This window comes from Varroa destructor, unplaced genomic scaffold, assembly GCF_002443255.2.
Source record: "Varroa destructor unplaced genomic scaffold, Vdes_3.0 BEIS01000002.1, whole genome shotgun sequence".
NCBI lineage: Eukaryota > Metazoa > Arthropoda > Arachnida > Mesostigmata > Varroidae > Varroa > Varroa destructor.
Window position 1 is genome coordinate 34,503,459 of NW_019211455.1, and position 23,739 is coordinate 34,527,197.

Genomic DNA, 23,739 nt, shown 5'->3' on the forward strand with positions numbered 1-23,739 from the left:
TTTTAGTTTATTAGTTAGCATATTTGTACTGTTTCAGACCTTTAATCTTGAAAATTTGAGACTTAAACGGTACTGTTGTTTTCGCGTGGTCTGAATTAGCGTCAGGTGAGGGATTGTCGTGGGCTCATTCAAGAAGAAATCGCCAATTTCGAAACCAACCCTAAAAAAACAAGAGATAACGTCATTTTCTCTACTAAATGGAGGTCTGTAGCCGCATGTGGAGCGTACTAGAAACAACCATGCAGATAATTCACATTTCTTTTTTTTTTAAGTATAAGTGATTCTTTTGATTTCTTTAATTGAATATTGATCAGTATCCTTCGTCAGCTCGTGGTCTACGTTTGGCAAATCAGGGGCACCCCAACGTTAGGTTATTAGAGACAGTAGAAAATCCGCTTTTGACCGAATATTTTATTGCATTCGAAGGGCAAAACTGTAATGTGGATTAAAAATGCACATTAGAATTCCTTGCTGGAGTCGGATTAATAAGCTTTGTGAATAGACCGACAAAGATAACAGAAGCTGACCTGTTAGAAAATTTTTGAAAAATTGGATGGGATTGGGTACTATTACTTTTCTATGTAGAAAAAACTGGTAGCCTCATTCAAAGACCACTATCCGGGGTAGGCTTTGCGCCGGACTGTAAGCGATGTTTATTTTATGTTTGTACGTCACATCATCTTAGACTTCCGCCTGCGAGTAGCAGTTTGGTGGCACGATTTAGTGTGTGTCTGAGAACGTGATGCATTTGCCAGCCTCCGTTTTAGCTGTAAGAATTTTGTGCAACTATACAACAATTTTTCATTTGAAAAGGCTGTCCTTGTGGATATTTGAATTACAAGTTAAACAGTTTTACATACTTGTCTCAAATGATGATAGTTTTTGAGTTGTTTGACTTTTTTGGTATCCTTAGCGTATGTCTGACCAAATTATCCGGAACTGTGTACTCTAGAATTTCAGTTTACCCCCATAGGTTTACCAATGCTGTTGCTGTAAACATATGCGCAATGGTTCCAGTTCGGTTAAGTTGGCTTTGGAGAACGTTATACATATTGCTAGCATTCTTTGCTCTCTTCTTAAGGAAAACGCAGCTCTTGGATGTGGATATATCTGGCCTATTCGAAAGTTAGTTTTGCCTTGCACAGCAAAACTACACGTGGAAATATGGCAGGCAAATCATATTTTTGATATACTTAATTCGGCCACCAATAGCCCATATTTACAGCCCTTTCTAAATAAAAACGCATTTTCCTTTTAGGTTTGCTGAATGATTCACTAGTCCTATTTTGTAGGGCTATATGGTTCAATGGCATTAATGTCTTCAATTGCTATTCTTTCAAAAATAAATGGATAGTAGTGAACTAATTTGGGCCACATAATAAAGTCTGATTAATATACTGGAGTAATTTTTTTTCTGGGCACCGGTTTCTTTTAATGATAGGGTGAGGCAAAGTTTGATTCAGATGGTTTTATTCTCCCCTATAACCCATTTGAGATTGCTATATAAGGCCTAAATATTTACTATCATTAACTTCCCATGTGAGCGGGCAGTAACATTTTTTTCTAGTAAAACGATGATGCAACCGAGTATGTGGCTTTTGTTACCTTAATCAATGGTTTGCATGCTGAATTCATTCTGCTCCTTGTTTAAGATGTAAAGAAACAGCATTCGTGTCGTTTGACACCTAGCTTCTCTTTATGGTGCTTATGTTAAACCCCAAGCATATACACTTCGCCAAAAGTTAATTCTTATCAATCGCTGTCTAATCCTTTCGCCTTATCGCTTATGCTACTTGTATTTTAGATATAGGTGCCGTCAGCAAAGCGCGTTTTCTTTATGTCGGTACAGAAATCATATTAATCATGTGAAAGTATGTTGAGGAAACGGGATCCTATAACCTAACCTTACGGAATTACATATTGGCTTTCAAACTAGGTTTGTCATCTGCGATTTTTACTGGACGTTCTCTACTAGTTGAATATATAAATCAAGAAAAAGTAGATTATTAATTAGTTGTTTTCAATTAACACGATCGAACCCTTAGATACAAAAAAGGTACAACTGGGTTTTCTTCATTCCCTATGGTTCGCTCAAGCAAGTTTTATTTTAAGTTAGTTGGCTATCTAGGACTTTCCCGAGCAATTTATTAAAAACAGAAAATACTGCTGTTTAGACGTATAGTGCTTCAGGAAAATACATCGAAACAGAGGTTGTACAGGCGTTGCAGCAGATAGGAAAATATTTTTTTATTATGATAAGGCTTGAGATTTCATGATAACAGTTATTGAAGAATATCTGAGTAATCAGGTTTTATTAGAAAATTGCGAGTAGGGTCACAAAAGTTTGAGAGGTCATTTGTTTTAAGGAGTCCTTAAAAGGCTCAATTTACCCATTCCTATTCTAAAATTTTTCTCTAAGACACAGGACATCACTCTTCTGACTTTTATTTATTGAGCGTTCAGCTTTTTTAACAAGAGAGCGCTCCCTTAGACATATCCTTAGCCATATTATTTCCTATCTCGAAGCTTTAAGCTAAGCTATTAAAGATTAAATTTTCCTCTAAATAATTTGCTGTTCTAGATTTTCACATTCTAGTTCTAGCAGTATTTTGAAATTGTTTTGGTGTGAGTCCTATTTGTTTCGCCTACGTTACTGTACATAGATCTGTGTCAAAGTGTGATCCCTAAGTTTTTTTCAAAATTGGTTCTTTCCTTGGTCATTATTTAAGCATTGTTTGCTTTTGTTCTGTAATAGCTGCTACATGATCTAGTTTTCTTAACTTTCAGATCCTCAATGGAATTTACTACGTAGAAGGATTCGGCGATTAGCCTACCATCTTCATGTTTTGTAATTCCAGAATAGTTTAGTCCAAGCACTTTATTTTAATAAGATAGTCATTATAACATTTATTTACATTGCTTAACATTCTTGTCGTTTTTTTGCATGCCAGTGTTCCTTACACTGCAGTCGCGGAGGTTGTAAGACTTAATTAGGTTTTTGGTAATGACATCGGAATAATGAGAAGCTTTCTCTGTGCGTGATGCACAAATAAACTTTAGCTCACGTAATTTATCGTGCGCGTATTTGTAACGATAGATATAAAGCTAGGGCAGCATGCCGGTCGGAGCTCATAGGCGCATCCCTAATATTGAAAGAAACGAAATAGGATAAAGGGTATTTGAGCTACATTACGCTAAATTATTTATTCTATAAGCAAGACAAATTTCGTTCAATGTGGACCGCGCTCACTGACTTTTTACAACTCTTCTTGTTTATTCGTTTCTATTTCCTCGGTCACCTTGGCGATAGCGAGTGGGTACATTATCAGTGCTATTATACCGGAAAAATTGACAGCATACATAACAGCATGAATACGTAAAAATATTTTACAAAGTCCACTCAAGTGTGAGCAGGTAAACATCATTAGAGAGTGAAAAATATTAGTTGCATAATCCAACCTCGCTAACTTGTAAAATCATAGAGTGGGTGTTGCATTATTTGAACACTGTCAGTTAGTGCGTATACCAGATCGGTTTCGAATCGACCAGTCTCGAGAAACTTCATTACACCGTCTCCAAAGGGCGCGGTAGATGTGTGTTCCACCGTTATACAATACAATTAGCAAGGTAAATCGTGTATGTGCGGATTTTTCCGTAACAGCCTGGGTGCTGACTCGCTACGTGCGCTATATTCCAACAGATGCGAGGTACGTTTTCATCTTTAATTAGACAGACATGCTCGGCAGCAATAATCTTAGCCTTTTACTCTCGTCCATATTAGCCGATTGCAATTGCAAAAGTAAATCGTCCCCTCCTGCGCAGCGCGGTGAACTGTGGCGACGATGAAAACGCAACGGATCCGCTATCAGTATGCCCCAACGCATCACGTGGTACCAGTGAAGTGCGCGCATGTTCCGGTAGGTCGCCATGCAACTGTGCTATACATAGGCTATAACTATGTAACGGCGAGTCGGAGTCAGTGATGGTATAAGCGACTGAACTATCATTTACAACACTAGTGAGTTTGTACGCAAAAGTTTGTAATTCTTCGCAGCGAATGAGACCACGGTCGAACGTAAGACTACAATCTTACCATACCGATCGCTTTTTCATAGAATCCACGATGAAACGGCGCACATGAGCATATAAACTATTAGCTAAATCCAGACTGAACTGACAACGCGAGTGGTAAAAACCCTAAGCTAGCTGTTTTTAATGTCGCTTTCTGCCTTAGCGAAGTAGCGAGTATTGTCTAAGGTCATGTGGAAGCCTAGGTGGTGGGAATCTGTTGGCGAGAACGGTAATAGATGTAGCTGTGGTCGGAATAAGCTCGAAATAAGAAGTTTGTATTTGAGCATGCAGCCAGTTCGATTAAAGTTTTAAGTGTTTTCTTTCTAAAGCATGCATAGAATGGTCCTCAGAAATCTAAGCTTGTTCACGAAAACGGCATCAGTAGAGTGGCTCGCTCCGCCAGTAGGAACGTCTGCACTTAATTATCGACGGCATCTTGAACACGACGGCAGATAATAGCGGCGACGAACCGCAGAGAGAGGACATTTACACCGAAAAGTGCCTTAGAGCGATGGTGATGAAAGACGATGTATTTATCTAGGTGTGGGTCATTTGGCTTTTCTCGTAATAGACAAAGTTAAACTTCTAGTCAATTCCGTATGCGCACGTAAAGAGTCGTAGTCATCAAAAAAATTGTGAAAGCAACAAGAGTCGACTTACTAAGTTGTCGATCTCCAATTTGCACAACTCGTATTATACCCGCAAAATATTGCCACTGCGTCCACTCCGTCAACTGTTTTTCAGCAATTAGGCAAAGTTTGGTGTCTTTCAGTGGCGTCTGTCGGCATCAACGTCGCGCGAAATCAAAGACGTTGCTCACAATACAAGCGGCGTTTGCGAAGCTGGTGGGTCGCTCAAAGTCTGAAATCAAAGGTACAAGTACTATAAACGCAATGGTGATCCAACGCTCAGCGTTGGATGCGTTAAATTCAACAACTGGGATCAAAGATTCTTGCCGAACAATCTCTCTCGCTTGGGCCCGTTTATACAGGTGGGTTCGATTTAATGTTCGACTTCCGCTTGGATCCTAAATCCCACTTGTCTCGAAGTCGCTGATGTGAAGTGGACTCACAAGATAATAGTACTTAGTAAGTGATAATAGGCACTGGATCGCCGTAATTTGGTTACACACGAAGCTTTCCCACCAATTTGGTTGCTATCCTCGAGTCAGTATAGTGGTACACTCGCTCGATATGCACCACGAGCCGATCAGTAATTAAAGGGCGGGCATCAGCTTCGAATGTGGAAAGAACAATCCCTTTTTCAACACCAGCTTTAACTTGGTCATCACGAACAGACACAAAAACCGGTCAGTATATATCACCTGGAGCTAATACTGTCTTCCATAGCACATGTGTCGATCAATAGCATCCAGAAGCCTTGAAGGTGCTAGATTTTTGCTAGAATTTTTGTTTTCCCATTTTGTAAGTGACATCCCAGCGGACCTGAATCAGCTAACTATCTTATCGATGAAGTTGGCTGGTCAAATCCTGCATCGCGGAACCGTGCAACATAATATCGTAATATTATGTTATTATGGCGTAAGAGTCGCCAAGCCAGTACATAGCTAAGCAGTCCACTCTCTTAAAGATTGCCTGCAAAGTGGTTGCCAGAAGGGATCCATAGGAAAAATAAAAGTGCTTCCTTGTCACTAAAGCCTTGTCAAGGAAAATGAAGTAGCGGCAGATCAGGGTCCAAGAAGTCGACCATGAGATACGCATTGGTAATGTCGGCCAAAACAGGTACTGCATCAGAACGTTAATTCAACTACAATTTTACCTAGTTTGTGCTTATGTTCGTCCCTTGCAGCAAGCGTCAGTGAAGTGGTATTAGGCCCAGTGTCGTAAAAGAGCAATCAAAGATAATTCGCCATTTCTCATGTGACTCGGCGACAGCTTAATGACACGTCAAGTAGAAGCTTCCGCATGATTTTCTGGATGCGGACGACAGAAGTCGTTCACTTCTTTCGCATGCCTATTTTCGACAAATCAAAAAAAAATCTCAGAGTAATACTAGGCAAAGGTTTCGGAATTATTGTGTTAACCTTACGTTCTATGAAAAATTAAACGATACCTATGTTGTTTTTCATAGCGGTGATAGATAGGTACTTAGAGATAGGTAGGATCTACGATTAGGTATCATAGACTAGGCTCACATGGTACTGTCGCAGTGTTTTGCTTTCTTGATGTCTGATGAATCCCTGACACCAAAAGTCTTGAGTAACTACAGGGGCTCGACGTTATGCGCAGGCAAGTTCGCAATGCAACGGAGACGAGAATTTGTGGCGTCCGCTTGTGTTGGCAGGGGTGCTGTCCTACTTGTATTTAAAGATCCTAACAAACTCTTGAACGCCATCACTTCCGCTGTGACAACGCAAGACGGCCGGTAGTACACGATGTCGTAGTAGTGTTCAATCTTATAAGCAGCGCCGAGTATCGGGTGCAGTGCTCTCAAGGTAAGCGCTATCAGCAACAGATGCTGTAGGGCAGAATTACGGATCTGGTTCGCACTAATAGCTTGAAGAATGGCAAAGTTACAGGGGTGGGGTCGCAATTGTCAAGCTTATGCACTAAGATAAACGCTACATGCTCATTTTATCGAAGAAACACGGGCGTGATTCAAAGTGATGGATGACAGTCGGAGTCATGCTGCCTGCTAGTGGTTGTGTGGCGGAAGGCGAGAAACTAGACGGCCCTGTTGAGTATCTGAGGGTGATGGTGACTGCAACAGGTTGATATGGAGCGATGAAAGCGACTCCCCATACATGCATTATCGTAGTAGCATTTCCTTGTGCTCGCTATAATAATATTCAAGCATCCCTTCGATAGGCTGTGCAGAAACATTGCCATTGGAATCCATCGGTGGGCGGGCATTGTATTGATTGTCATTAGGGTCAACACTGGTGACAAGTCTGTCGCCACGGGCACTTTCACTCAGTTTGAAGATGCTGTTGGTAGAAACTCGCAAACAGACAACAGGCTTGCATATAAGCGCGTATTCAAGGAACCCGATACCGGAGCGACGTTTGGATAGTACAGAGGACTGGAAATGATTCGGCCATTGCCGCAGACCCGTTTTGTTTCTGGCAAAATATACTTTTTATGCTCGCATGATCTTTGCGAGCGTACACTGCCGTTTTAAGTCGATAGACTCGTAATTGTTGTTAAGAAGTTCCAGCTCAACACAACAGGTAGCACCATTAACACTGAGTGGCTGCACTGGACTTCTAAGCGGTCTTCTGAGTAACTTTTTAAGCGCAGTTAATCGCTCCGAGACCGTCACAGTGGTCCTTTTTCGTATCCAGGTAACCAACTAACTGTACAATATTTCCCTATTGCGTAACGCCACCATTGAATTGTGCAGAAGTCGTATCGAGTGTCTAAAAAATGAGTAACATAGCCATCGAGAAGGCGATTGGTTGCTCTTGCGCTAATTTCTTTAACATGGCCATTAGAGACAGCAGCAGAGTCGTTCTGGCCACTATTATTTGAAAGCATCCATTGGAAGCACCGCAGACAGATACTACACGCTTAGTAGTATCGTGCAGCGCAATGAGCTTCACTTCCTCGTTTTCGCGATGCAGACTGGCATGCGGTTGGATCATCTTACCCAACTTGACTATTCTCGCCAAGCGGGATTTAATTCTAGATGCCAGATCCGAGAACTCATCATGATATTCAATACTTTTGGCGACACGAGAATTTTATTTCGAAAATATAATTCGCAAATCCGCAAAACACTCTTCTTGAACAGGTGTGTTGGTCTGTCCTCAGCGGGAATAAAGTCGCTAGGTCCAATGCCATGTTCGATCGGCACGGCTTAGTAAACTTCAACGTAGGTTTGTAAGAGTCGTACGGGCGTCGACTGTGATAAAATTGGCGAACACATTGAGGATAAAATAATCCGCGCGTAGAGAATCACTAAATCTATCTGACTAAAAGTTTGGGGTAGCGGGTTTCCTCCAAACCAAAACAATCCTTCAAAATGGTCGGTTTTTTTTCAAGATGGCTACTCCAGATCCATTCGGGAAAGCACTGAATATGGAGTCTATTGGGTACGTACTTTTTCCCTGAAGGAAAAGGTCAGTTTTTCCTACAGCCCGTACAGCTAATTTAGTTGGTCGTCAGCCAGAGGCAACAGCTTCATTTTTGTTTTCCACGTTTAAAAATAACGCCACAATAGCAGTTACAAATACAAACGCGGCCACACGCGTTGTTTACGCAGATATATTATTCGTATGAAAATTGCGTGACAGCTGCGCTCAATTTATGTTGAGATCTGTATTGCAAAAATAAATGCGCTCTATTTATGCTGCTTAAATTATACTATGGAAGAAACCATCAGGTTATGTTTCTACCGAGAATATACCCTAACAACTCGCCCTATTATGCCGAAATGATAATTGTCAAGAACAGTCGTCCAACCATTGAGATGTGAAGGGAGGAAAGAGCGCCATTGAAATAGCAGAAAAAACAAGTGAACCATGTAGAGCAGATCGCGAAAGACAAAAAGTTTCCAGGCAGAATGACACAAACAACAGACAATGAACGCCGCATCGATAGTCAAGGGTATTGGTATCGAATAACACACCTATGAGAAAATATATCAGCAAACATTAACAAGATGGACAAAATTTTTCATTACTGTAAAATATACGTCTTCAAAGACAAAACGCAAATTTGTTGTACGCAAGAAAAAATTTAGCTAATGGTATGTAACTGCTTCTGGAACTAGGTTTAATTGTGCACAAGTATTATACAAGCAGTAGAGGCTTTTCGAAAAAGTATCAGACAATACAGTTGTCTATTTCATGTGACTTGTTTTGGTGTCACTGAAAACCGTTTCCCTGAGATAACCTACAATTCGTTATTAATTATATAAGGTGCTTCTCATCATGGACTTAGATTCCTGATGCTATGAAAGGACTAGAAATTCCAATGCTTCAAATTTATTCTATAAATATGCAAGATTGCAAGAAACGCTGCCTATAAATTTCAAATGCACAGATTTCGTGCTGTCGTTCAAGATTTATAGAACGTGCTTTACAAAAAACAGTGTTTTGGTGGCCAACAACGGCCAAAATGTATATTAAGGATACAAAAAGCACGTATCATGATTTATTCTAATCGAGAGCCACTAGGCAGGCAGAGGAGTATATACAATGTTTTATCAAAGATTGAAGTGGAAATAAATAGTTAAAGTGCAATAAAGCTTGGTTTAACACAGCGACACGTCTTCCTTCGACCCCGAGACGATCCGAGAGGCCGAGACAACGAAAACATACAGATAACTTTTTGCAGATAATTTTCCAGTCACATCAATCCTATTATTGTCTACAGTGCTTAATACTGTTCTCACTAAGTGAATATAGCTGGTACAGTGAATTATGCACAGCACAAAACAAAAACTAACCGGACTGCGAGATCATGCACATCGAATTATAACTCGCGAAAGTTAATTTAAATCAATGAAATAGGAAAACAAGCATGGACGAGGGTTGAGATACTAAGAGAATTGCACCTGAGCTCACCGTGCTGCTTTCATCAGGTGCGTCACTGTCTGGTATCTTATTCGTTATATCGCAGAATAAAAGTGATTTTTGATTCTCAACTTCTCAAAAGTGATTAGCTTGTTATATCCACGAATGTACACATTTTATTATTAATTTTCAAAAAAGTTAACTATTATCGAATTGCAAAATTTAAATTTAGTCGATTACGAAGCAGAACCATCCAGTGGCGGTTTAATTCGGAATGGTGTATAGAATAAAATTATTATGTAATAAGAATGAAAGCTAGATTATTATATTATTGGTCTTATAACAAATACCTATTGTGTATTTGCGATAAATTATTAAAAAGTATAATTGAAATAAGTCATTGCACATGACTAGATCAAGTTTCTCAGCAACAATCACACAACTTCCAACAGGCAGAGGAGATGTGCCGCATTAAAGATAAAATGTCCATTGGAAAACTTATATATAGGCCCGTATTTCGCCGTCTCGTTTAGGGTGACACGAGGTAGATCAATTTTATTGCTTAGAACACTGTCTTTTTTTTACAAGCACACATCTACAACTACGATCCTCCGCGACCTCTTTTGCCGTTTATGTTTGCAATCTATAGCTGAACATCTTCGTGATACGATCATATCGAGAGCAATTAAAAATTACTTGTTCGGTGAAGTAGTGCTACATATAGCTAAGCAGAGGCAATTCAGGCCAAGTTTGTCGAGCGGCATGGCTAAAGCGAGCGCTAATTGGCAATGGCTACTGCGAACAAAGCCGATCAGTATGACTGCTTGAGATGCATTAAGTTCATTGGTCACTGACGTGAGCAAGCTACTGTTGATGACCGTGGTGTATTTGGAAACAATGGTCTAAAGTTCTTCAAAGCAAATGAGACTTCAGCCAAGTGTATATGTTAGCGCAATCTTGAATATTCCGAACAGGAGTTCTATGGAGTTGCTTCGCCATGAAGAATTGAACGACCATTCGATTTTGTGCTACGTAAGCTATTCACGCGATATATCAAATCACGAATTGAGTTAAACAGCTTCTTCAGGTTGCTGGCAGCCTTCCAAAATAGGCGGACATTGTAAAGAATCAGAAGTGTACAGTCGGGTGCTAACACTCGTAACCGCGTAGCTTTTTTGCTGTTCCACCTTTTGTACGGACGTAGTGAAATCCATCCCTGTAATTTTGAGTGTACACCCCCTGAGGCTACCGAATCGGTTGAAATATGTGATGGCGAGGACGATAACACTACGCTCGAAAGCAACGGTCGATTCTTTTGGCCATTAGCGAATCGTAATTTTTTGCAAAATTTGTTTTCTTCTCGGAGTTCCAACTATTTTGGGCCGACCATCGTTCTTTATTCGCAGTAGGTTCTAATACACCTATACCACACGTTTCGATATCGGCAATGCGATGTCCCCTTGAAAGTAACACCATTCCTTCGGCGTCGAGCGTTACTAAATTTTAGAAAAACGATTTGAGTAGTACGCGGTCGACGAATCGGTGAAGTGAAAAATGTTATCGAGTTTAATCACTTAGTAAAATATGACTTTAATCTTATCCGCATCAATGCAGCAATCAGTTGCAAGTGTAGCAGCGGAAGTGTCTTCTTCTAAGCTAGTCGGGATTTGGCCAACAGAAAGGCACAATCGTTGGTGTCATCGATGTAGACTCTCTACGAATAGATGACAGCAACGTAGGCGGTTTCGAATACATCGTCGTTGAAGACCATATGCTTCAACTGGTTTGTTCGCGAAGTTATACTGACGAAGGATACGCAGTTCAGGCATATTCAGGTCGAGTTCTAGAGCTTATCTTTTTTTGGAAGAACTCCAGTGAATTTTTAAACGATTATTTAACGCAAGGTTTATGTTTGTTCGTGATGTATCGGTCTATTTAATTAGGTGAGGCAAATCTTGGCTGAGCAGTTATGTCAATTAAAGGCCAGGTAACCGTTTAGTTACGGCGATTTGATTCGATATCCGGATACATGAAAGTCATCCATTGCAAGTACGTTTTCTCTTTCATCAACATCTCGTTATAGGCTATGAAAATTAAGTTAGAAAATTTGTCGCCCATTTAACTTAATTAAGGCTTGTAAAATCAATTACAAAGAGGAAGTGGTAGCCGTAAGTAGCGAATACGAATCTGTAAAAATTGGCAAACCTTTGCTCCTTATACTCTGCACTAAAAGGCGGACCGAAATACGTGGCAAAACATCAAAGAATGCTATGATATACATTCGCAGGCATAAAATTGCGTCACTACACCTGGCGCTGACATGCAGTGTACACAGGCCAGATACCGTAGACCATATTAGCGAAGGTTGATAACCAGAAGATCAACCAGACGTCATCGAAAAAATGTTTTAACTAAAAAATGTCATGAAACATCTGATGACGAAATTCGGCAATGTTATTGCTTTCTTGGTCACTAAAGGATTAAAAAATAAGCAATTCTATATGTCCTCATTTTGCTGTCTCTTAACGAAGGAGCTTTGATCACAAAACTGCGATACATATATGCAAGCTGAAACCTTGGATCCAAATGCAGGTCTGGAATTTCATATATCGGTTCCTAAACTCATTCCTGGCCGAATCACACCGCCAATTCGCTTTATATGAAATAATGTCAATACTCGAAAAGATACCTGAAGCCACATATTGAACGTAGGCGCAATGGTAAAGATTCATATATTATCACATATAGATGACGCTCCATAGAAGTGAAAGGTTTCGTAGATCACAAGGAAAACCAACAACGTCTAAATCATAAAATTAGATCACTTCGGATGATGCTCAACGGCTATTTTAAGCTTCAAATATGTTCATCGATCAAATAAATAAAACGACGAAGCGATTTTTAAAACAGACGAAATTCAAGAATAGTAAAATAATATCAAACCGTTGCCCAAATGTTCAGCTTACCGGTGCTTCACGATACCCATCCATTGAAAAACTGCATATACACTTCAGAGACACCAAGTGTATTCCAAGAAAGTACTTCCGCCCAACTAGTTGGAACCAATGAAAAACCGTGGTGAGTTTTCAAGAAACAATGCTCAACCTTAGTGTATTCATCTGGGCCAACAAGTTGAACAAAAGAAAAGAAACCCAAAAAGTTCAAAATTTTCCCGTTCTATTAAAAAATGTGCTATTGCGTTCATACACAGAAAATCCACGTTAAGGGGAAATCTATTAGTTAATTTAATTATTCAATAATGTTTGTCGACTAATAATGTTCTACCTACTGAAAATGTATGAAGGCATTTTCCCTACAGCATTAAAAAAAAACATTTGTTTGCTCAAAGAACTACTTTTCGACGGTGATTATAACAAAAGGCACTAAACGAACTTCCATGTCTCAGGCGATTCGCGATACGTCTATGATCTCTGGCGGGAGAAACCATAACCTATTAGACCTCAAGGCTATGTATATAATGGCTTAAAGCCATCACCGTGAAGACCGACTACCGAAGAATAACAGTACTCTTCCTATTACTAACGTACATGACGAGAAAGCCCTTACATTCGTTCAGGTCAAAATAGAAGTCCTTAATGTTAAAGCTACAAGACTTCAATTTGCCAGTCTCCCAATATGAATACTAAGAAAACAAAAACATCGATCTCCAAAAGTAATCTCGATATGACATGAATGAGAAGAACGGAAATTTTATGCACCAACGAAGCCCTTTTAAATAAGGATTAAAGAGAACTTTACGCAATAGCACTTACTGTCTGAAACGAATGCCCTATGTTTAGAGAAGAGGCTTTCGAAGCCTCGCGAAAACTTTGCGATATATGCAACAAAGATGAATTCAAGGAATCTTGACTGCGGCTTCTTATAGTCAAGAAATACTAATCTCGGTACTAAAGACGCTTGTATCAAAAAGTTGTAAGTACTTTAGAATTTACAAGTCAGCCGTCAATATGCGACTAAACAAAGCTGACGTCGAGTGATTCCAGTTTTCTTTAGGCGTCAGTGAACAGAATTTTTTAAAGATGCTTTTTAAAGATTAGGCTGGGGGGGAAAACGTTCTATTAAAACAAAAATCTGCATGGGCCGGATGTGCCCATACAGCGTGCGATATGATTCGAAAATCTTATGGAAAATCCTGCTAGAAATGTATATTAGAACCTGAGGACAGGATGGTCCGAAATATTAACAATACGTGCATTGAATGATACCCTGGAGATCTCAAGGAATATAATTCTTTTAATCAAGTAGCGAAGAATACTAACGACACGCATTTCCCTACTGAATTTCTCGATTCGACTACTACCATGATCGGATGATCAAGATGATCTACAACTTAAGAAAGGGTCGCTAATCATCCTTATGAAAAACTCAGATCTTTTTTCCTTACAGAAAGCAGTGAAACAAAAGATCGCCATTCATAGCTTTCTGCAATGATATCTTTGCAAATACTTAATTCACATTTGTATGGCCTGGATCCGAAAGGATTAGAACTAAAAGCTCCAGTGTTAGGCAACTTTGTCTCTACATTCAATAAGGAAATATCACAGAACAAAGCCCAAAGTAATCCAAATGGTTTTTCAAGAGTCCCCTTAAATGAAAATTCAAAAAACTGTTAGAGAGTTTAAAACGACAAAAATCCTAAGAGAGAAAAACGGTTATTTCAAGTTATGTTTAGTATAAATGTAATTATTTTTTTATTTCTACAGAGATAAATATTTCATATTTAATAAAATTGACAGCAAAACCCTCCAGTAGTCATTAAAACAGCAAAGTAGGGTGAACTGTTTATACAATAGCCCACTGTGTTCAGTGCGGCCCCGCACAATGGCTTTTCATAAGTTCTAGTTTTTATTCAATTTGTTTGTATCCGTCGCCTTAACGGTAGCGAGTAAATCCATTATTGGTGCGCACTGGGTGTGGATAATTAGCAGCTGAATACATATAAACATTTTAAAATAAGTATATTATTTTCGTATGTATGATGCCGTTACACCGGTTTTGCATCTCATCGACCAGCAGAAAAAATACCGATAACTTTATATTGTGCAGAAAATATTTTCGTCCGCAATATTCACGTTTTATTTAAGCAAAATGTATCAAATAACAATAGTTAGGCTCAACTTGTATTTCTGCAACCCGTTGTGTCAAACCTTCCAGTATATAATAAGTTTATATCGCATACATAAGTATGTAATACGTATATAATAAACTACTTGTTAGTGTAAAAACAAGCACTAACGGCGTTTAAGTTTGCATTATTGTTTCCCTTCTTTAAAGAGTGGTATAGATATGTAGAGTAATTATTATATATATGTGAAAATAAATTATATACATTTTAGGTAAATACAAAAAATGCGTTTCCGGTTTCAGCTGGCTGTGGGTAAAACCCTCTTGTAGTCGAACCTTGTTATTGTTATAAATCTGGTGGCAGCGGTGGGATCCAAGAGACCTTGGTGGATAGAAAAGATATAATTTTATTATTTACATCATGTATCTCCCATATTGTTCCCTCAATTTACCATTAATAATGTATATTGTCTCGACAGAAGGCAGTAAGTTTCGTCTTAAAAAGATTTCCAACAACGGGTTGTTGATTCATACCGAAGGTCACGAAGGTGACTCTCAAGTATATAAAAACGCAAAAAACTTGGCGGTGCAAGGTCCTGAGGATATAGAGGGTACAACGAAACCCTTTGCTCGAAACTCGAGCAGTTTCGATGATTTTTGCGAGGTGTGTTATCATGAACCAGGATGAAGTAACCTTGTCGAATGTTTTTTCCCGAATGGTGTCATTAATTCGACGCAAGTGAGCCAAGTAAAAATGGTAATTAACTGTCTGGTTTTTGCGAATCAGTTCAACTAAGGCACGGAATGCCTTGGCTTCTTTCGGGAAGCCACCAATTCTGATCAACAGTTCATGTTGACGGGAAGACGTCATTTTCCAGTACCGATGACCGTTTTGCGCAAAGATCGGTCATGGTTTCATGATGTCGATAGCGGGCAAGATGCCAAGATGCAATCTTTTGTTGGATTCGGAGTTCTTGAGGTGCACAAGCTTCTAAGTCTGTTTAGGCTTTAAGAAACTAAGGGATTTTAGGTAGTTAACTACAAATCTGTGTCTGCAGGCCGTCAGATAGCTCTAAATGATCGTCTTCAAGCAAGGGCCATATTCTAGCTCACGAAAACATCAAACCACTCTAGAGCAGTCCTTTCAGTAGCGGCGCAATTGTGTGTATAGAAAACAGATGTCTTGGGGTGCTTCGGCAGAGTTTTAGCCTCGACGAAGTGCATAGTACAAAGGGTGTTGAAAAAACATTTTCATCTGGGATATCGTCTTTCGAAGGGCTCTTTTAGGTTGAAATCGCGTTCGCGACATAATATCGTAATAGCACGCTATTGCAATGAACCTATTACCTAACCTAAGATGTTGTGCAAACCAAAATTTATTGGCTTCTAGGTATTTTCGTCACTATCAGTATTTAAAGATGAAGTATTGCTGCAATAAATTTAATTATCAGCGGTATTTATGCGTCGCGGCTACAACTATTGGCATCGTTAATTATGTTGACGCAACTCTAAGTTGTAACAGAGTTGTAGGCAATTAAAGGGTAAGCATAAATGTCGAGGTGGAGCGTTTTACGGAGAGTGGAAGGGCTATGCTGCCACCGAAAATATCATATTTTAAACACCTAGAGGTTTTAGGCGATGGATTACGCCGTATGCGATAGTGGCATGCGCCCAGGGCTGGCGGCACTGGCGATTGTACTGGTTTGCGTGTTGAATATGCTAGGCACAGCGAGCTGGTGCGCTGGAACATAAAGTAAATCATCGTCTATTCGAGCGATTCCCAAACGGGGGGGGGGGACATGATTCTATTCGGCAATAAATTATGTGCGTGCCCCAAAAGATGATAAAGACCTATGTGCTTTACTAAGAAGTGATTTCTGTTGAAAAATTTCTATCGTAGAGAAACCACGATACGTTCTTCACAATTATCATTTTCGCCATCCTATTTCTCTACAGTGCATTTATATTCTCATCCGTAATTATAAGACAATCACATCTTCTAACAATTCCACAGAAGACGCAGTAGCTTTATAATGTACTGTAAAATCCTATACGTTGTTGTACAGCAGGGTATGGACATTTGGCCCCATTTTTGCATAAGTATATTCATTAATAAGCTTTTTATTTCTATAACTATCACAAATTACTTATATTATTGAGAAGACTGGCCACGAATAGCAGATATTCATGTATAAGAATAATACGCAGAATAAATAACACCAATAAGCAGTCCATTGAAGCATATATGACAAAAACCTTATTAGTAATGCATAAATGTCACATGATAAAATTCTCCTACAGTATTAAAATATCGTGAAATTCTATTGCAATTGTAAAATTTCGTTTATTTTATTTATTTCTTCGGAGTTTCCTAACGTTTATTAAAATTGATCAAAACATTTTTTGATACCCAGCTAATTCAAGGATGTAAAACTGCTTGATAGGGCTAATATTGCTCCGAATCTTCGCTAAAACATAGCACAGTAATCTATACACTTTTCTCACATATCCGTCTGTCCATGCAATTATTAATCGGCATTTTAGCTAGCAAAAAATACGTTTACTAATATAATGACTCCTCATTCGATGAAGATTTCTGGCTTTCGAGGGAAACTTGCGAGTCTAGGAAACAGAAAGTCACTTGGGGTCCAGACTTTGTGAATATGATGGGTAATCAAAAAAACCGAACCTTAATTCATGAATGTTTGCTGTGACATTCATTGAAGAGTGAGACGGTGTGTTGTAGTCTGAAAGAAAGCCTTTAATCGCTGTTATTCCTAGTGCATTCGGATGTTGTGCTTTTTCTGTTCTCATCTTTTCTGTAGCTTTATTAACAAAACCACTGATGGCTCGGGCTACCAACGTCGTTCCTTCGTGGAAACATCGATCAGTTTATTGGAGGACAATTGTGAACAGGCAGTTCATCGACAACAATGAAATTTTTGTGTACGTCAAGAACCATGGAATCACAGAGGTATTTTGTCTTGGTAGGCCATGTCTAACGATTCATCGTCTTCAAAAAGGTACGTACTATTTTTTCTTAAAGAATTGCAAAGAAGAGGAAATAAGTCGACTGGCCTGGATTTGGGTCGCCTTTCAATCAAAAAAAGACTCGTTATGTGCGCATGGAGCTTGTCAATAGTCAACCCATACATCGATAAAGTAAATCTTAAACGAATGCTAGCAGCACTGTTTTTAAAACAAATTAAGTTTTAGTTATTATCTGGACTTAAAAATATGACAATTTCCTTCTTGAACAGTGTTTTTTCGGCACTTACATGGTACTTCCATGGCAGTTTGCAGTTTTCTGATTGCAAAGTTCTGCATGAGATAATCGTATATAGCCTTGTATTTCGGTTACGAAACTTACGGTTACAAAAAGAATGAAATGATCGTACATATATAGTTCAGTAGTATTTTAGTCTTGTAACTAATATTTACTTAACGAAGCTAAACCTTAAAAGCTCGCTGCGTATCTTTTTCTTACATACATATTTGTTTATCAGCTAATCGGCTAGGATAAATGCCTTGGAAGGGATAGTGGTCGTAAGACGAGGACCGCTCGGATAAGTGTGGCCAAGTTCTATTGGATCAACTACAGTTAAAGCGCAAAGCAAGCTTCTACAAAGCGCTTGTTTTCACGTAAACGAAAAAGTTAAGCCTGTGCGCTTCAACAACAACAACGTTGCGCTAGGTAGACCTCGTGATCCTTTTGAACAGGTGTCGGGCAGGATTCCATTGTCTTCAAATGCGAATCAAAAACCAAGTTATCAAAGATGGTGGCACTAGTATTGACTTCAAGTTGTACCGGAACGGTAAGGGTGCCTTACCTGAGTAAAAAACCAGTCTACTTCGCAGCACAGAGATTACCAGCCAAAGATAGCTTGCCAATTTGTGCCCCGACGTCGACACTATTGTAGAGATTTATGGCGATTAAGCTGGTTGGTTGATTCTGCTGCATTCCCGTCGTCAAACCTATTATAATAATAATAACAAGCATAATGTCAAGCTAATCGTTTACTCATGACGCTTCAGCTGAGAAGTAATAAATTCTTTCGGTATAAAGTCTCGTACAAATCGCAGTAACTCCACGTTTTGCTCTCATTGCGTAATAGGTTGGCAAAAGGTGCTGATCTCGCTGTTCGTTGGATGCTTCCGAAGAATATATCGTACTTCACATCCAGTTAGCGTAGACTTTGTACTCAACGTTTTGCCAGTTTTCCTAATTTCGAACTGTTAAGGCGAGACAGTCTTCTTCGGAGACAATATAAAGAAAGCCCTTCCATGTCTTCTTTGCGCTAATTGTGCCACTACGCGCCTGCTTTACGTCCTAGTTCGATAGACATTTGTATAATTTCGTGAACCGCTCGTACTTCTCAGAGCACGCTTGAGTTTCCTTTTGTCTAACTTCAGTAGGGGCGATTCCGAATTACCTAGGCGTTTGAGCAACTCTTTCGTGATTTTGTTCATTCCGCTGCTGCTCTCCGCCGCTGAAGCAAAATGGTTTATTTTTATCGTTGCCCAGCAGCAACGAGCGCTTCACATTTATTGGCTTCGCTTTACTATCTATACATACGTGTATACTGTATACGTGTATATTTTATTCCTCTATTACATCTTATATATCTATATATTCATACTTAGAAAACACATCAGAAAACTTTATCGTACAAAGCTAAAATCTCTGAGCACTGATATCCTGGCTCAAACGCTATCTGCTCGGTGAAAAATGTAATCGTACCCACGAAATTTGATTTAATTTTTAATGATATCTATTCTAGTTACGCGTTGCTGCGCATTGGGCTCTCATTGCACATACACACCATTCCACCATATCAGCAAGCCAGGAAATCATTATGCGCTAATGAAAGTTAAAAAAAGCCCAGCTTGTCAAGGACGGTTCTCGTAATGCCAAGCAAAATAGCTCGTAAATAATTTAAGTATTGATATTTGCAACCTACATTGCCAACGGGTCTGCATTTTATGAGCAACTAAAGTCGATGATGGTACGTTTATTTTTTAACGAATGTCTTCGTTAAAAAAACTAGCAAAAAGTAATATTGTGATGAGCGGACATACGAGTGGGGAAAATAAATCACATTTTGCAACAAAGTGTCAAATTTTTAAAAAATGTTTGTTCTACTACAACTTCACAAAAACGACAACCATGCGAGCCGAGTACAAAGTGTTAAAGTACTAAAACTATAGTATAATGCTCAACAAATATTAGTCAAGAACAGCGAGGTGAGTGACGTAACATTACAGAATTATTTCTACTGCCCAATCTACACACTACTATCCGAGTACTCTACATCTAGTACCTGCAAGAACCGTTATAAGGTCAGATTACTTTTTATTACGAGCTACCGTAGCTCTGTGTAGTGCAACTCTAAAAGGAACAAACCGAAATTTTATGTCACATTCTCAGCCACAGTTATGGTCTGGCAGTAAAATTACAACTGATATACTTTGACAAAACAAAAAAAATTATGAGTAAGAGTGCAGATGCTGAGGTAATACTTAAAATCCTGACGTACCGCTGCTCTAGTATAATGCGCTGTCCCGTTTTAACGAGACCCACTATCATCGATGCTTGAGACATACTGTTGTACTATACTGGTTATTCAAAAGTAGATAAACTGACATCTTGAAGTTAACAGAATATGATTAAAAACAAAACTGGAAGTGTCGTTATGATTTAATCATATATGAATCAGGCACTCAGTCAGCGTTAGTGAGGAATAGTTTGTTTTTACTTGGATTTAGAAACTAAAAATAATTCCAGCATAATTTAGTTCTCTCAATTCTTTTAACAAACACTGAAATCCCACAGTAATGATTTATAGCAGATTAGATTAGTACCTTATGAACTCGACAACTATTGTCAACGTTTGCTGTGCAATGTATCGCATTCACAATATTTTCAGAATAAAACTCTTAGAATTATACTATGATCGAAGTTCAAAAAAATTCAATATAAAAAAGCATCGTTTAATTGAATATATAGCTTCACATCGCGCACAAAACACCCGTATTTTCTCAAAATGATTAAAATACTTCATTTATATTACCTGATGTATTGCTTGATAAGTTCTGCAGCTAATCCAAGTATTTTTTCTTTCGGCCTTTCCTACACAGATTGTGATATATTTGTTTTCTAGTTTCTTCGCTAATAAAGCTCTTATTTGCCAGTACTTACATCACTTTTTTAGTAGTTTTTTGGACAATGATAATCAAAGTATTATAGGCTTATGATTGAGTTACTCGTCTTCTTTTATTCTGAGTGGTCTTCATGGCAAAACTGACCACAGATAGTACCCTTGATTAACGATTGCCACAAACAAAAGCTAACTCAAATCTCTTGATTTTGTCATGCGTGTCGTGACCGCGCATCAAACAGTGTGTACAACTGCAAGTTGAGTGCAGATTTATGTTAGAGATCATAAGCCACTGACTGTTACTTCTGTTCAGTATAGAAATAAATATTTCGAATACGATTAACTTATATGATCACCCTGTAATTAAACGAAAAAAGTGTCAGTCATCATAACATTGCATCTGTTTCGTTATTCTATTTTAGCTCAAATTGACAAATTCGTTCCATGTGGAAGTACAACTTCATGTCCGAAAGCCAACATCACCCTTAAGCGTTCCAAAGTGGGACCTCGAGTACAACCAGCGGGTGCGTCGCAAATATATAAAAACACGTTGCATTTTGAGCTAACTTAAAGTTAGTTGTCTCTATATAAGGTTTGCATTGAACCATTGTAACAAGGGAGCTCATTAAATAAAAATCTGTTTTCTTATTAGTGAAATATTTCACTTTTAAGGGAATGTCCTATTTGATTTGAAAGGAATTAGCGTTCCTTGGGTTCAATTCACACCGATCTTTTTACCTTTACCTCTGTGGTGAGTTCCTTAGCTTAGTATCTCAACCAGCTCCCGACAAACACCCCTTGATCCACAAATATAATTATCGTGCACAATTTTATTTATGAATAATGTGTTATATTTGCATCATTTTACCTATAATAGGTGATGTGACTTCACAAAAGAAGACTTCCAGGGGCAAGATTCGTTCGACAACAAAGAAAAGTGAAATATCTGGCGCGAAAAAGAGAACTGGTACAGTGAGACATCTAAAACATCAACATAACAACCTATTGCCTAATATTCTATGATGTATATAATAAAATTCCACTTATAATAACCTCACAACTTGCTTTCATTTATTGCCATTAACTGATTAATGAGTCCACATCTTAATGTCGCCTGGTGTTCTACCACAGATTTGAGCAAAAATTATATTACATAAAAATGTTGGCCGGTCTCATCGGGATGCCTCATTTTTGTTTACAAAATAGCACAAAATTCATGATTTGGAAGCAAAAGCCTAAAAAGATATAGATATATAGGGCTCTGTAATTATTTTATGATTAATGAATATTAATATAGCTATCTTTTGTCAGCAGAACCTAAAAAGTTTTTGTGTGGGTGAATGCCGTGCTACAGATATCTTGTTGTATTGTTTGCTACGAATACGACTTTCAGGTTTTGTATGCCGATTTATATTTACATCAATGCATATATGTAATAGTTAATGAACACACCTCATTCTCATAAATTATACCAGTAGAAACTCCAGTGAATCATACCTATTCGCTCTCTTCATAGTTCAGGTGCAGGGGTGATATGTCTAGACAGAAAATGTTATGAACTACTCTTGAGATACTGTTATTGTTACTTTAAATCAAACAAAAAAATTAGAAATATCTCAAAATACTGGCACAAAAGTATTTAGCACTGCAGTGACATGAATCTTATACAACTAAATGTCCAATGAAACTGTTCTATCCAGCTCAGTTTTGGATGCAAACCGAAAGCTCAAATTATACAATAAGCTTTCGTGTTGGTTCCGAACGCCCATTTAAAGTTGATTCGCTTCCTTCAGCTTTACAAAGTTGTCATCGTACGACTATGTCTATGTATAGACTTGCTCAGGGTATAAACCAATCAAAAAGCTGTTGTGCTGACGTTTTTCTCTAGCAATTAAAATCTTTTTTATATTTTCGGCTGTTAAGCGTATGGTTAGTTTGTCAGACTCTTGCCTGCAATTAGCACGATTCACATCCAGTGTTTGATTTTTCTTTACTTAATTCTAGGCATAGGGGGATATGCCACTGCTTTTTTCTCAAAGATACACCTTGGGAAACTGTGCAACGATATCGCGGCCACTTACTAATCTGGCAGTAAGGGTCTAAGAACACGTTTTTGTAAAATACGAATGATTTTTGTAGGTTTATGCCTTATGCCCATTTAACCAATTTTTGTCTCTATTAAGTATTTAAAGTAGTGCATGCAGCAACTAAATATTTATCGCAAAAAAATAACAGCTATTGGTATCGCTTCCACGAATGTAGCTATAGAAATCAATATAATACGGTGTTGAATGGGTTTTTGCAAACAAGGGGAACGTGCATAGGTTTTACGTAATGCATAACAGAAGTTTCTCTGGATTATGCTAATTCTTACAATGCACCATTAAAACGCGTTGTCTTCCTGTCCTTGACAAAATAGCTAACCGTGACCCTACTGTTTCCTACAAAAAATAGCAGCCGCAAGCTTTCCGGTCGACTCTCCAACTTCACGGCACTTAATGGGCTTTAATCACTTGAAATACGGATGTATTTATATCCTAAACTTTTATAGAAACAAGTCGCGCTTGTGTCCATAACTACAAATCTACCTAGAAGATCGGTTAGCTATTTCTCCTTCGCAGAGAAAGTAGTTAGAAGCACGAGATACGAATCAACCTTTGCGGACAAATATATCTCTCACGTCTGCTTTCAGTGTGTAGATTCAAATGTGCATCTATAATCATAGATACTGAAAAAAAACTTTCTGAAATAGCTATACTTTACTTATTATAAAATATATTGCGTAAAAGAATATACGGCAGTTGATATCAGAACACAGGCGCTATTTTCGTTTAACAATAGGTATGTGATGACACTTTATAAAACAGGGGGTATATAACCCCTCTTTCTTCTTATTACAATGAAAAATTCTATGAAATATCTGACGTTTTTTAAGACGCATGTATA

General features: G+C 38.5%; 2 protein-coding genes across 7 annotated transcripts in view; one reads left to right on the forward strand and one right to left on the reverse strand.

Annotated features, from left to right (window-relative positions):
- The window catches only part of LOC111244326 (uncharacterized), a 22,884-nt gene extending 1,031 nt beyond the window's left edge, over window positions 1-21,853 (forward strand). The window contains exons 1-4 of one of the 6 annotated variants that reach the window (XM_086981957.1): window positions 5,783-5,813; window positions 17,461-17,658; window positions 21,216-21,317; window positions 21,671-21,853. In XM_086981957.1, the coding sequence (XP_086838083.1) occupies window positions 5,798-5,813; window positions 17,461-17,658; window positions 21,216-21,317; window positions 21,671-21,816 (462 nt within the window). In that variant the 5' untranslated portion in view covers window positions 5,783-5,797 and the 3' untranslated portion in view covers window positions 21,817-21,853. Of the gene's footprint in view, window positions 1-5,782; window positions 5,814-6,300; window positions 6,527-10,300; window positions 10,583-11,516; window positions 11,600-12,441; window positions 12,629-17,460; window positions 17,659-21,215; window positions 21,318-21,670 lie in introns of those variants that run through there. The other 5 variants (XM_086981958.1, XM_022791305.2, XM_086981959.1 and 2 more) reach the window with 5 other exon arrangements.
- Window positions 14,604-23,739, reverse strand: part of LOC111245102 (exonuclease mut-7 homolog) — a 48,875-nt gene continuing 39,739 nt past the window's right edge. Inside the window, exon 8 of the mRNA XM_086981952.1 lies at window positions 14,604-15,017. Within this exon, the coding sequence (XP_086838078.1) occupies window positions 14,840-15,017 (178 nt within the window). The 3' untranslated portion in view covers window positions 14,604-14,839. The remainder of the gene's footprint in view (window positions 15,018-23,739) is intronic.